This window comes from Pseudopipra pipra, chromosome 2 (genome assembly GCF_036250125.1).
Source record: "Pseudopipra pipra isolate bDixPip1 chromosome 2, bDixPip1.hap1, whole genome shotgun sequence".
Lineage (NCBI taxonomy): Eukaryota > Metazoa > Chordata > Aves > Passeriformes > Pipridae > Pseudopipra > Pseudopipra pipra.
This window is the reverse complement of record NC_087550.1, coordinates 16,961,548-16,975,560: the sequence shown is the minus strand read 5'-3', so window position 1 is coordinate 16,975,560 and position 14,013 is coordinate 16,961,548. Positions and strand designations below refer to the sequence as shown.

Below are 14,013 nucleotides of genomic sequence, written 5' to 3'. Positions count from 1 at the left end.
AAAAATAACTGTCATGGTACAGTCCGTAAATACTGACAGTTTGAGGAGTTCTGTTTGAAGCCAGAGAACATGTCAATAGCCATCTGTTACTTCCCTCTCCCTTTTTCCTATTCCCTTTTTATTGTAGTGGTAGAATATTTTAGGGCATTCAGTGGGATATTTGCTGCATCCAGCTCTCCTGGTAGGAGACAGCAGCGTTCCCAGGTGCCCAACCTTTGCCAAGAAACATTGTGTGAACACTTCAGGATTTTTCAGTGAATATTAGGGGAAGTTTTACCTAAGAGAAAGCATGTAATAGACAAGATGACTAATAAAACAGCCTTTAAAACATTTTTAGCCTCTTGTTTAGCTCATACTACTCTATGTTCAGATACTGGTATATTTATAAGTTTTTATTCTCTTTTTACAATACCAGAGCCATTTGAAAGCATCTGAACATTCAGCTGATATCAAAATGGTGAACTTCGACTACCATCAGATGGTTAAAGGTGGAAAGGCAGAAAAACTGCACAGTGTGCTTAAACCTCAAGTCCAGAAGTTCTTGGAGTGTGGATTTTTTTATTTTGATGGAAAGGAAGTGAAAAGGTTTGTGTGTATAACTTCTGTATATTTCCTCAAATTGTGTTGCTGGGGTGGATTTCACTCCTTAGCAAGAAGATAAAAGAGACAAAAATTAAGGGAAAAAGAGTAACTTCTGTTATGGTGTTTTTTATTGTATCCAAGATGATGCTTAACAGCTGAATTATGAGTCACCTATTTTACTCCCATTAAAATTTTTTCTCATTCTGAGTGTGCTCTAAAAATCTTCATAGAAGATCTCTGTGAGACATTGAAGGGACAAGAATTAATTTCAGGCCTTTGACCTCATGATTTAGTCAAAATGGTCAATAGTCATTTTTCTTGCCAGATTAAAGAATGAATATTTTTCCGTTTTCCAGTATAATGTTCTCTTTATTTCCCTCAGTGATGGAATGCACCATTTTCTGTGTGCTGTAAAAGTTCATGTTCCATGCAGTCCTTTTCTGAATCTGTTTGCACCTGGGTTCCCCATTTGAGTGGTTCCTTTCTCTCAAAGAGGGAGTGAGATGCCTGATTTCTGTCCTGCTCTATACTTCTGTCTTTATTCCTGGAGCAAAGGCCGTGCTTGTCTCAGCAGAAGGGGAGTAGGGCTGGAAACAGGCAGCATTCCTGCTCTTCTCCCTTCCACACGAGGTTCTCCCTGAGAAAGAGAGTTGCTGAGTGATGAGGCAATTGTGCCTCATGCAGTGGGAGAGGAGAAGAGAGTTCCAGTGCCACTCTGTGCTCTGGCTTGGCTGTGAGATTAAATCCCCCAAGGACAGGGTTTAGTTGGCCTTAATAGGATTAGATTTAGTTGGAGGGTGCTCAGGTCCCCATCTGCTGCTCGAAATGTCACTGACTGTACTCCAAAAAGCTTTCAAAGCGGTGTGACACTTTGGATTGGGATGGAGATTCAAATAATCACACATCAAAAAGACTGGCAAGAGGCTGAAAGCCAAATAGGCCGTGGCTTGTAATGACTTCAAAAATTGCATTAATGAAAGACACGATTCTAATGTTTGTGAGTTCATGGACCATCTCCTTTGGGGAACGTCAGGCTTTTTTTGTATTTCAGGTCAAATGTGGAGATATTAATGCAAAAATAAAAATCCTGGAGAAAGTTCTTCAAAACTTTGTGTGGTTTATGGTTAGATCTCCAAGTCCATGTGCTGAAACCTTACTGACTTCATTGGGTGAAGCGGGTAGTGAGAGTGACAGAAGTGGGGAATAAGTGGGTGTCCTTGGGAGAGTCATAGGAATTTTGTACTCCTGGCCAAGCAAGCAGTGCATGGATGTTGCCTGACATAATCCTTTTAAGATATTTCCAGCAGGAATTACTGGTCTTCTCCCAAAGAGAGCAGAGCAGTTCTGAGGGCCTGAGGGCCTCAAATCTCCCTTGTGTTTTGGGGGGGAAAGGCTTATTTTTCATTTTTAATTGGGGAGGAAAGAGAAAGTAATGAGTGGTTGAAATTGGCTTTAGTTTTATCACAAATTCTTCTTACCTTTAGTTTATTTAAACAGAACCAAGAAGTGTCTCTATATATTTTTTTTCATTTTTGTTTTAACAAAAGTTATTTCCCTCTGAGATTCTTAGGAAGTATGTTAGCTGAATTATTTGAAAGGGAAGCCTAATCCTGCATAACACTTTAACCAAGCAAGCAAGGAGGATTGCAGCAAACTGAAGCAGAAATGTTATTTGCAGAAAATGTTGTGTACAGTGAGCAGTGCTGCTCTTGGGAGCTCACCTTCTATTCCAGGCACGAACTGACAATACCCTGATTTATTGTCCTGGTTCAGGTCTTCATGTCCGTGTCTTTGTTGAGGAGATAATGTGTTAAATGAGTTATTTCAGTTGTTTTCTCTCTCTGTCTCCCATTGTCCTTGGCACAGATCCCAGAGTGGTACTGTCAGAACCAACTGCCTGGACTGTCTGGATAGAACAAACAGCGTCCAGGCTTTCCTTGGCTTAGAGGTAGGAAAACCACGTCCAGCTGATGCTTCTGTGGCACTTAAGCTGTAAAAGCAGTATTAACTTCCCTAAGAAAAGTGAATTAACATGTTTCCCAGATGGCAGTTGGGTTTATAGTGTGATATATTCCTTGTTCTGACTTCTAGAGATCCTCAGCATGTTTAAAAATGAACAATCATGGGTGCTGTAGGGTCAAAATAAGGAAAATCTTGTTTTCTGAATTTTATATAATTAAAATGCTCTTGTTTTAGCATCTGTAAGAGGAACTTCTATGAGAACTGTTTGTAGAACAAACATATCCGATTCTAGAATATGTAGTGCTTTGTTGCTGCATTAACACAAGTGTTTTCTGTGGAATAAGAACAAATCTTTATCCACTCTTAAAGTGTACAGCACTTATATGTCAAACTTAGTTTTGCAGCTCTGTTTTTTCCTTTCTTATCTTTTAAGAACTGGATTAATGTAACCTTTTTTTTTTCAGACTAGGTGTGCCAAATTTTGAAGTGATGAGAACTAAATTATGATTTAATTATGATTTCAGCTAAAATATGAGAGCTAAAAGAATAAAGCTGATTAATAAGAAGGGAAATGGTAAAACCTGAAGAGCTGCTTACCTAAATTTAATATTCTGTTTAAATGAGATACATGAATTCTTACTTTATTTAGCATGGTAGATACTTCAAATAACAAGTGTTGAGCTCTGGATGACCACCTAAAATTGTAAGAGCAAGCACCCAATTTCTGAAGCTTCTTTTCTTGTTTATGTCTTCTTAATTTTGTGTGCAAGTTTCCTTTTGTATCTTTTATTAATTCCTGACCAACCTTCAGAATTTTGCCTTTGTCATTCTGTGTTCATTGTTTTAAGTTCCTTTTTCTTGCAGTTGGACACCTCAAGCTTTTTAAAGATTTTTAAAAGCTCTTGAAAATAGATTTTTTTATTTAGTTTGATGAATTTTTAGATGAAAATATTTACAAATCAACCACATAATTATTCTCCTATGTTACTACCTATCTTTAAAAGAAAACAAAGTGCTGATGCTAAGTTACATGTATGATGCAGCCTTACAAGCATGACATGGTGTCAGTTTGTTCAGAATGATAAATATAAACCAACGATTCGAGGTTTTTTATGCATATGTGCTGAAAAAAACAATGTGCCTTTCAATAAACACATTTAAAGATTTTTCCTTTTACAAATGTTGTCTTCAACTGTTGCAGATGCTAACAAAACAGCTGGAGGTATTAGGATTAGCTGAGAAGCCTCAGTTAGTTACTCGCTTTCAGGAAGTTTTCCGATCCATGTGGTCTGTGAATGGTGATTCTGTCAGTAAAATTTATGCTGGAACTGGAGCCCTTGAAGGAAAAGCGAAGGTAAAGTACATTTTCTCAAATGTTTTAACAGTGTTCAGTATGGGTTTTAATAAATTCTGTCATTAATATAGCAACAATGAGATTTTCTTTTTAAAAATATGCCCTTTCTTTTGGTAATCCTGAAAAAAAATCCCCCAAAAACCTAACCAACCAAAACAATTAACATAAAACTATTGGTTGTGTTGATAACCGGATTTTGTTCCAGTAGATCCCTTTCCAGCCATACTTCTGCCTCCCAGACAACACTGTTCTGTGTGATAGGATAAGGCTCAAATCTTCCATTTCTTTAGATCACAGTTCAGAAAAATGTATGTTCAAATCAGCTTTGGTTTCTTTGAATATTTTTCACTTTTCTCTCTCTACCTCTCTTGCTGTTGTTTCAGTTCCATTCACTATTTATCCTTTATTTTCTGATGTGTTGGACTGGATGTTGTTGTTCATGCTTTTATTGTTTGTTTAAGTGTTGGTAGTAGTTTGCAGCTGGGTGGTTTTTGTTTGCATGTGCCTCCAGCTATTTCTTTTTAGTTTTGCAATTACTGAAAAAAAACCCAAATTCAGTTTCTACCCTGCTTTCTATGTTGTGTTAACAGTTCCCTACTCCATGACAGTGTAATGCTTGGTTTCTTTTCAGCTTGTTTTGTCTTGGTTGATGTCTGAGTTGTTCACATTTTCTAACACCGTCTTTTATTTTTCTTCTCACAATGTTGCTTTTTTTTGTTTCCATAATTCTTTCTCTTACCAGGTGATACCTATCACGACAAACAAATGTTGAACCATAGCAGTTTTTGCCCTTAGTTCCTTCAAAAATGTCTTTTCACATCATTCTTATTGTCAGAGAATGTTCTGCTCCTCATTCTGTGTTACATCCTATGTACTCTTAGTTACCTGTTTTGGTTTTTCCATCACTTGTTTGTTCAGACCATTCCAGGGCCCTTTTCTGCACATGTGGGAGGTCCCACAACAAGATACATAAAAACAAAATAAGTGGAATAGACTTTTTGCTTATTCAACCCTTGATTGGTGCATGCAGGACTTCTTCATTTTGGGAATTGCTTGTATTTTACTGTAGAGTGGAATTTGGTTAAAGATGTTTAATTTTATTTTCTTACAAAAAATGTCACCCAGGTTGTCAGGAAAACTGCAGTAAGTATTTTTGTTGAGTTTCTCCCCTTTTCTTGACTTTCCCATCCAACCCTCCTTAGTTGTTTTCCTAAATTAATGGTTTTCTGCTGTTCACGTGGCTACTTAAATTTTCTACTTTGGAAAATGCACTTATTGTATTTCCATGTCCATTTTTAATGTTTAAAATGCAGAGTAGTAGAGTAGATGTCCTGGTTTCAGCTTGGGGTTAAACCATGACAGTCCATATACTCTGCTGTCTTGGGAATAACACTGGATCCCTGCTCTGGGACAACTGTAATTAGTATCACATCTCCTAAATCAAACACAGCATCCCTGACACAAGTCCTATCTGTTTAAAGAGGATCTTTAATGCTTGCAAAGCCATATGATACTTGCTCTAGTTTCAATGAAACCTGACCAGGTCACTACTCAATATGCTCTTGAGTACTCTGATAATCTGTTTTAAAATGTGGATTTTAAGTTGTATTCTCATTTTTCAAATGAAAAGTTTGATGCTTGAAATTCTTCCATTTCTTACTCGTCAGTTTGATTCTTCAAAGTCCAAGAGTACTTAGAAGTAAAAATATGAAAATTAAAGATAGGAGAAAAATTGTTTTGACCTTAAATGTGTTAATATACATTTCTATTCTGAAAACCAGTCCCTTTTAAAGTATTACAATACTCATTACATCTAACTCCTTACCTGCTCTTTCTTTTGCTTTCTCTGGGTTCCTTTCAATTAATTGCCTGATTTGTGAACGGTGAGTGTGTTTTTGGATCATAAGTTGTACGTTGTCTGCCAGGAAGGGAGCACATCCCATCAAAATCCTAATGCAATAGTGTGAGCCCTACGCCTCATCCACATTGTCTGCCAAAACTCATGGTGCCAATTTACTTCTACTAAGTCTTGCAAAAAGAGTAGTTTCTTCCTTGTTGTCTAGTACAATTTGTACAACTAAATCCTGGGGTAGTTTTTTTAAGCTTTTGTCTTTTTTCCTTATGCATTTAAGAGGCCTTCATGAACAGTATCTGTAGCCATTGATTCGTGTCTGTGTTCCTTCTGGGATACTGCATGAGACTTGCATGTTGTTTTCAAAAGTTACAGGGTCTTAATAAATTGAAGCTATCTCTGTTTTTAACATGGATATTTCAGAATGTGAATTCTGAACATGTATATGTGCATATACATATATATTCATGTGTCATGGCATTTGGACTCAAGTGCTCATCTCTCACTATTTGGGGAAAAGCCCAAAATCCCTATTATGGTCTGTATGTGACACTATGAAATTAATTTTTGAAGACCTAAGGTTTAGGAAAAAAAATTATTCTCCTCCCTGCAGTGTTTTATTTAATTTCTTTTAAATCTGCTTGTTAGATGTGCCTTGAAGGTATTACTGTGTTGTTTAGCATTTGGGGGTGGGGGGACAGCACACATGGTAGAGTAGGCTCAGGAAACTTTATTTAACACTTAAAGAAGGAAATTGCCTTAGGCTTTAAAATCATTAACACAGTTTACATAGATGCTACTGAATATTGCCAATGTTATTGTGAGCAGTGTCCAACATAAAATATTTTATACATGTTCCTCCCTAACAGGCTGGAAAGCTGAAGGATGGTGCTCGTTCTGTGACCAGAACGATCCAAAATAACTTTTTTGATAGCTCCAAGCAGGAGGCCATTGATGTTTTGTTATTGGGAAATACCCTAAATAGTGATTTAGCAGATAAAGCACGGGCTCTCTTAACCACCAGCAGTTTACGCGGTATGTGTCTTTCAGGATTTTAATCTGTCTCGTAACTATTTGGTGTAAGAAAGCTGTATGGAGTTTGTTTTCAAAGCACTATTGGAAGTATAAATGCTGTTTTATGTTCTCTTGGCTTATTAAACAATGAAAGTTACTTCTGCTTTACTAATAGTGCCAAACTAGCATGCTGCAGTAATTTCTTTACCTGTGTGTTATTTGTGGGTGAAATTCTATGTCAAAATCAGAGAGAGATCCACAAGAAATTCTGCTTGTGCAGAGCAGCCAGGTGGGACTTGGGGTTCGGGTTCCAGGAAAGTGGTTCCCCTCCTCAGAACAGGGAGCTGAACCAGAATCCTGCATCCCCAAAAAGGTGTGTAGCCTCCATGGTCCCCAGGACTGCAGTCAGTCCCATCCTTCTATAGGTCTGATGGGCAAGGAAGTAGTGAGTCAGGTGTAAGGCTGTGGTCAGAACACTCTCGTGGGATATAAAAAACAGAGGAGCTCATAGTTGAGTCTTCTTTCCAAGATCCCATGTGTTCTAAAGGGTGGGTTATTGCAATGTTTTAGGGATTAATAACATTTTAAAATTTTCCTTCTAATTTTTTTTTCCTTCTCCTGGACACTTCTCAACCTAGAATGAGGAAAAGTGTGTCAAAGCTTTGGTGCAAATCTCTGGCACAAGACAAAAATCCTTGCCCAATTTTAGTCTTTGTCTTGTGGGCCCACATCTTCATCCAATGTGGAACCTGAAAGACTGTTTTTCTCCCATTTCTTTAGCGCAAGGTTTCATGTTATTGTAACTTTCCTTGTATCTGAAACCTGCTAAATCGACCTCACCTCAACATTAATTGAAACTTGTTTTCATTTCTTCTCACTTTCTCTGGGAATGCAAGCTGTCCTTTCCATATTTGCAGCTCCTGGCAGCTGAGGAGCATTAATCCCTTTTCACTGAACAGAATGTGTCTGCATTCGCTGCTAGGTGGCAAATTAACTAGCAGGGTACTTCATCATGTGTAAATCCATTCTTAATAAAGCAAGAAAAGGGAATTTGTTAATCCTGTTGTGAAACTTTGTAGATTTTGCAGCATAAAAGATGTGCTTTAACTGATGCAAATGGTTATGTATGATAAATTGTGTGTTACAGCATGTTCTCTCACATATTGCTGGAAAATTCTAAAAAGCAATAACTTATTTGACTAATCTTTTCTTGTTTTCTTCTTGCTGCACCCGTAGTTTCAGAGCAATCATTACAATCAGGTAGAGTATAGTAAATTAAACTCTGAATACCTGACCGGCTGTTTTTCTTCTCTGACTTCTTTCTCATGTCTGTGTAATATTTGGTTGTGGGCTCATATTTTCCTGGTAGTGTTTGCATCTGTGCAGTCCTGTGCCCCAACATCCTTTAATCCAAGAAAAGTGAGAATACAAGAGGTGAAAAATGTTGCAGTGTGCTTGGGTGTGAGTTGGAAATGAGGCAACCAATTCTTTGGGTTTTTTTTTTTGCAAATGTAGAGGAATTTGCCTTTTTATCTGGTTTGGGAACTTCTGTGTTTTTGTTCAGAGTAAGAGGTAAAATTCTTCAATACAATTTGTAACTTCATCTTATTTGCTGTCAGAACGCTCCACCTGCTTGTGTTCTTGCAGGAGACAGGCTGATTTTGTACTATCTCCCAGCAAAGGTTAATGCTGCACTGGAAGGATTTGAAATAACTTGCTGGCACTTGTGTTTTGTGGAGCAAAAGTCCAGTCAAACTCCCTGAGATTTAATCACTTCTGCAGGTGACACAAAGGGAAAATGTTTGAGCGTCTCTTTAGGTGAAACTCTCAGTGAAGGCAAAGCTTGAGGAGGGAACTTTTTAGGGAACTCTTCATCTCCTACTTGTAGACATGCCAGTAATATCCTGACCAATGTCCCCGATGTTGAGCTTAAAATATGGAGGATTCAGAAATTCTGAATTTTCTGATTCTTAGTGGAAATTCTCCTTTTTGATTACTTAAGCTGTTTACCTGAAGCTGCTTCATTAGGGGAGATAGGATATATACATATTCCATATTTTGAAGGAACAGCTGCAAGTACTTTTCAGCTGTGTAATGCTTCATCATCTCCTTGTTCCCAGAAACTGTTATTTAAAATAAAATATTCCTAATGCTCCTATATGCAGATTTTACTGCATAATTTTGAGGAAATTAAAATGACCTTTACATTTGTCAACTTTGCTTTTTCTATATGTGTTTTACTCTATCTACTTAACTCTTAGTGAGTACCTCAAGAATGAAATCCGAGTCATGGGTAATATACATCTCAAATTATATGATTCACTGGCATTTTGTCAGTGTTAAAAGTGTTTATTGAAATAACCAGTCACATTGTCATTGATGGTGTTACCTTCTAGCTTATAACTCAGGAAGAATGATACAAGTCAACTATTTTTTAGCATTTCAGGATTTCACCTGGATACAGATTGCATATATTGAAACATTACTACAGGAATTTGGATGTTGTAATTCCATCAAGTTCAGTTGCACAGAATATCCCCCAAAGAGTATTAAATTGGCATTCCCTTTGTAGAACTGATTTCCAAATGTCTGTTTGCCTAGTAAGAGCCGCAGTTATTTTTCCTGCAAAATAACAGAAAATGTAATTGATTGGATTTTTGACAGAGTGAGGCACAATTTTTCTGAAAAGATAGATAGCTAGAAATGTATAGGAAAATCATACTTGCAGGAGGCTCAGGAGTTCTGAAAAGCAACTGGTTCACTCAGTATTTGGGAAAACAGATGATTTAAAAAAAAGTTATTTATGCTAATTTATAAAAAGTGCCATTTTACAATTTAGAAAACTTGCTAGTTTAAAGATAAGAATTGCTTGTTTGTAATAAGCATGTTGTCAGTTCCCTCCTAAAGTTAGACTCTAACATGGTAAGGCTCTTCATGTTAGGGCTTCATGACAGTGTCAGGAGTTAAATCCAATTTTACAGCTTTTCTTAGAAGCTGCTGGGTAGCAACTCTGAATGATTTGGAGTAAATATTTAAAATAAAGCTGAAAAGTGCTAAATTTTCAAAAGAAAAAGAAGAAACTGGAGAGAATAATAAGTCCAAATTCTGATACTAAAACTTTCTCAGAGTACTACAAAGGCTACTCTGTGCAAACCTTCAGAGCTGCCTGCGATGCTGTTTGGGTTCTTTGGCTACTTGGATGTGTTGTGGCTACAACACTGCTGAGATTGGTTTCCCCTCAGTGGTCAGGTCCTGGGTTGCTCCTGTCCTTGACCCTTGGCGGCTCTTCAGGCACATGCTGGACTTGTTGGCTTGAGTTACCTCATGTGTAGGCCCAGTCAGAAGCAGACTCAGTATCTGGCTCTCACCTGAAGTTGTCAAATGTTCTGTTGGCTCCTTGTTGTTTTCTAGGCTTCATTTCCCTGGATTATGATGAGAAAAGCATGATCCCAAGCATGGTCTGCTTGTAGTACCCCCAAGAGACACCAACCAGTTCACTGTCTTTTCTCTATGATTACCATTCCATGGATATATGGTTTGTTCAGCAGGGAAAGAGCTCACAGCCAACAAATACAACATAATATTTTCTTCTCGTTTCCAGTTTGTTTCAAACCCATGAGAGCTAGAGAATCTGTGGTTTTTGTTTTATCAGGTAGCCAAGGTTCTGTAGCAAATTTAAAGGTGGCAAACTTAAAAAGAATAACTGAAAAGACAGCAGCAGCTCACTAATCATCTTATTTGGGGGATTTCAATGAAAATACTGTGCCCAGTAACTGACTATTTTGCAAGACAGCAACAAGTGAATAGAAGAATTCCATCTAATATTGTTTTTATGATTCTCTCGGAGTCTCATAACCACAAGAGCATTCAAAATAGGTATTTTACCTAAGTGTTATTAATTTACCTGACCATTGAATCAGCTGTTTCATTTCTGTGTTTCCCACAATGTCCTTTACACATGTGTTGTTCCTCTCTCTCCCATCTGGCAGATGAAAACAAGGCACAGGGAAAGGCTGGTGGGACAGAGAAATTAATTTAATTGTTTTGAATCCCAGCCTACCTTCCTAACTAAAGCAGAACTTTAGGAATTCAACTGACCTAAAAAATAATTCAGATTTGTTTGGCTTACATAGACATACTCTACACTTGCAGAAATGAACATATCTGCAAGTTGGTTCTGTAATAGAAATTGGATTTCATAAACATAATCTGTGAAAATGATGTTGGTATGTTTGAAAAATAGTGGTTTCCCTAGAGGATCACAGATAAGGTGAAAGAATGACAGATGTTTATAAAACGTGAAAATTATGTTTCCTTCATGTGTTATTTATCTACATATTATTTTGAACAAATTGCTGCTGTTTTTCAGTCAGTCAATGTCCTACCCAGACCAGGAATGTCTGTAAGGGACATTTTCCTCTGGGAAGGCTACTTTCCTCCTCCTTCAACAGCTTAACTTTCTCCATGTCTGTGCATGTATATGGGAAAGATCTCATTGCCAAGTTTTCTGAAGAAACATTCTGTATAAAACCAACATCTTTTCAAATGTTTTTGCAGCATCTGTAAAAGTGCTGAAGAGCATGTGTGAGAACTTTTATAAGTATGCAAAACCGAAAAAGATCCGAGTGTGTGTTGGGACGTGGAACGTTAACGGGGGGAAGCAGTTCCGGAGTATTGCCTTCAGAAATCAGACCCTCACTGACTGGCTGCTGGATGCACCAAAGTTAGCTGGGATCCATGAATTCCAAGGTAGTGTTTTTATTCTGTCTTTTTTTCCTTGAGAACTCTGATTTTCCTAATTAGATCATGAATATTAAAATAGATGTCACAGAAGCATAGAATGTCTTGGGTTAGAAGGGACATTAAACACCATCCAGTCTCACCCCCTGCCATGGGCAGGGACACCTTCCACTAGACCATGATGCTCCAAGCCCTATCCAACCTGGCCTTGGACACTTACAGGGATGGGGCAGCCGCAGCTTCTCTGGGCAACCTGTGCCAGGATCTCATCACCCTCATAGGGAAGAATTTCTTCCTAAGTAAAGAATTCCTTACTAAAATTGATATATATATGATGTCTTGCTTCTTCAGTTAATTAGAAAGGACAAATAGGTATTTTCATGTTTCCCTGCAGATCGCAAAAACAAACCTGTGGACATATTTGCCATTGGGTTTGAAGAAATGGTGGAGTTAAATGCAGGAAACATCGTGAATGCCAGGTGGGTGTTACAATCCATACAGGACTAGTTTGGTTGATAAGCATGTTTTTTGAGTAAAATGTTATTTAAAATTTTGTTTTCTCCTGTTTTGTGCTGGTCTGGATTAGTTTTTTACTGTATTCTGATTCTCTCTCCCAGTTTCTGTGCCAGGATTGCAGACTTCGTCTCAGCTTTCCCTAGCAAAGCTCTGATCACTTAGATCATGTATAATGTAATCTCACAGATCCAAATAGTCAGCACTTGACTATATTTTGGATTGCACCTCCAGCAGCTCCTCAGCTTTTTCCTGTGTTTAATTTAGCTCTGGTGTTCTTGTACTGCTGGGGAATGGCAAATCCTGTGAAAATCTTTCCAAAAACATGTGTTGTTGGTGTGTCATTATATAGTGTCTTGCACCAGGTTGTGATCTGGATAAAGCAAGGCTTCCTTTCATCCTGTCAGTTTTCACTGCCATTCCATTAATTACATGGATGTGTTATTGTGGAGTTTGGATTTTTCACCTCTGGCAGAGTGGGTTATGGAAATACATTTTTCCTAGTGGTGGGTGATACCAGTGATAAATGTGTGTGTAGTCCTAGGGCCATATTCCCTATGTCCATTGTTTTCTCTGCATAAACAAGCCTGCATTGCTTGTTTACTGGTGTTAGGCAAGCTTTAACTCCTTGGGAAGAGCACCTAAAGCCCATAATGCTGTAACTTTTGCATAGGCTTTTGTCTTGAGTACCAAGTAGCAGCTTGTCATCCCCTGATGTCACACCGTGTCTACTTAATGCTGTTTCCAGGCCTGATATTCTTCATTTATATCCAATGCTAGCTCTAAAAACCGGGGTCTGTTATGCCTCCAAGCAGGTTTCTTCTGGATCTCAGTCCATGGACAACTTTTTTCCAATATTGACTGAGCTGTAGGCTGGGAAGTAACTCCCTAGGAAAATTCTTAGGTTTTGCTCCTGTAATCTAGGCACAGAAATACGGGAAATATAATGTTGTCTGTGGTGCTGGGAAAAGTGAAGCAGCATTTGTAGAGGCTGAATTTGAATGATGATGTCATGACAGTCTAGAGCCCATGACTGTGCTGGGAGACATTTGAGCACCATTCCCAACTTGGCTTTGGCTTACTGCCCCAAGAGTTAGTTGAGATCATTGGATGAAGTTTATTCAACTCAATCAACAGTTAGAAACCTGCTTAATTTGATTTATTTTAAAACTGGCATTTTTCATCTCACTGCTTAGCACAACCAACCAGAAGCTCTGGGCTGCTGAGCTGCAGAAGACTATCTCAAGAGATTACAAGTATGTGCTCCTGGCCTCTGAGCAGCTGGTGGGTGTCTGCCTCTTCGTGTTCATCAGGCCCCAGCACGCCCCTTTTATCAGGTCAGTGGGCACATCTGTCCCCAGGCTGGGTCACCTCCAGCTCGCCTTGTGTTGCAGGATAACACCCAAATGTACCCAGGAGCATGTGGGGCTCTGAAGGAGTTGTTCCATCTTCTGGGGAAGTAGTTGCTTAAATTCTTTTATCTTAGTTTTTAAACGTCTCGTGAGTCACCAAGAAAGCTTGAAAAGCTGAACTTTTGTCCTGTTACCTGCTCAGTAGCTGTTGGCATTTTTTAAAACCAGCCCCATGGCTGAAAGGACGATATAAGAATGTTCTTTTCCCAGCCCACGGTCATACTCAGACACGCGTGTACCGTGTTTTTGAAAGTTGTTTCACTCTTTCAGGGATGTTGCTGTCGACACTGTGAAGACAGGCATGGGAGGAGCCACTGGGAACAAAGGTGCTGTGGCCATTCGGATGCTGTTCCACACGTCCAGCCTCTGCTTTGTCTGCAGCCACTTTGCTGCAGGGCAGTCCCAGGTTAAAGAGAGAAACGAAGACTTTGTAGAAATTTCTCGCAAACTTGGCTTTCCAATGGTAAGCAAGTGTTCAAATTCCACAACGAATGAGAAGTAAAATGCTTGGGGCTCCAGCAGGGTAATCCAAAAGCTCCATTTGTGTTTTTCTCCCTCCCCAGATTCCTGTGAAGATCAGATTT

At 38.6% G+C, this 14,013-nt stretch overlaps 1 protein-coding gene across 17 annotated transcripts in view; it reads left to right on the top strand.

The window, feature by feature from the left end:
* SYNJ1 (synaptojanin 1) overlaps positions 1-14,013 on the top strand; it is a 49,299-nt gene that overhangs the window by 13,074 nt on the left and 22,212 nt on the right. For 11 of the 17 annotated variants that reach the window (XM_064644071.1, XM_064644070.1, XM_064644068.1 and 8 more), the window contains exons 9-17: positions 416-585; positions 2,449-2,530; positions 3,746-3,898; positions 6,620-6,785; positions 8,001-8,024; positions 11,322-11,513; positions 11,899-11,983; positions 13,214-13,354; positions 13,700-13,892. In XM_064644071.1, the coding sequence (XP_064500141.1) occupies positions 416-585; positions 2,449-2,530; positions 3,746-3,898; positions 6,620-6,785; positions 8,001-8,024; positions 11,322-11,513; positions 11,899-11,983; positions 13,214-13,354; positions 13,700-13,892 (1,206 nt within the window). The remainder of the gene's footprint in view (positions 1-415; positions 586-2,448; positions 2,531-3,745; positions 3,899-6,619; positions 6,786-8,000; positions 8,025-11,321; positions 11,514-11,898; positions 11,984-13,213; positions 13,355-13,699; positions 13,893-14,013) is intronic. The other 6 variants (XM_064644072.1, XM_064644078.1, XM_064644076.1 and 3 more) reach the window with 2 other exon arrangements.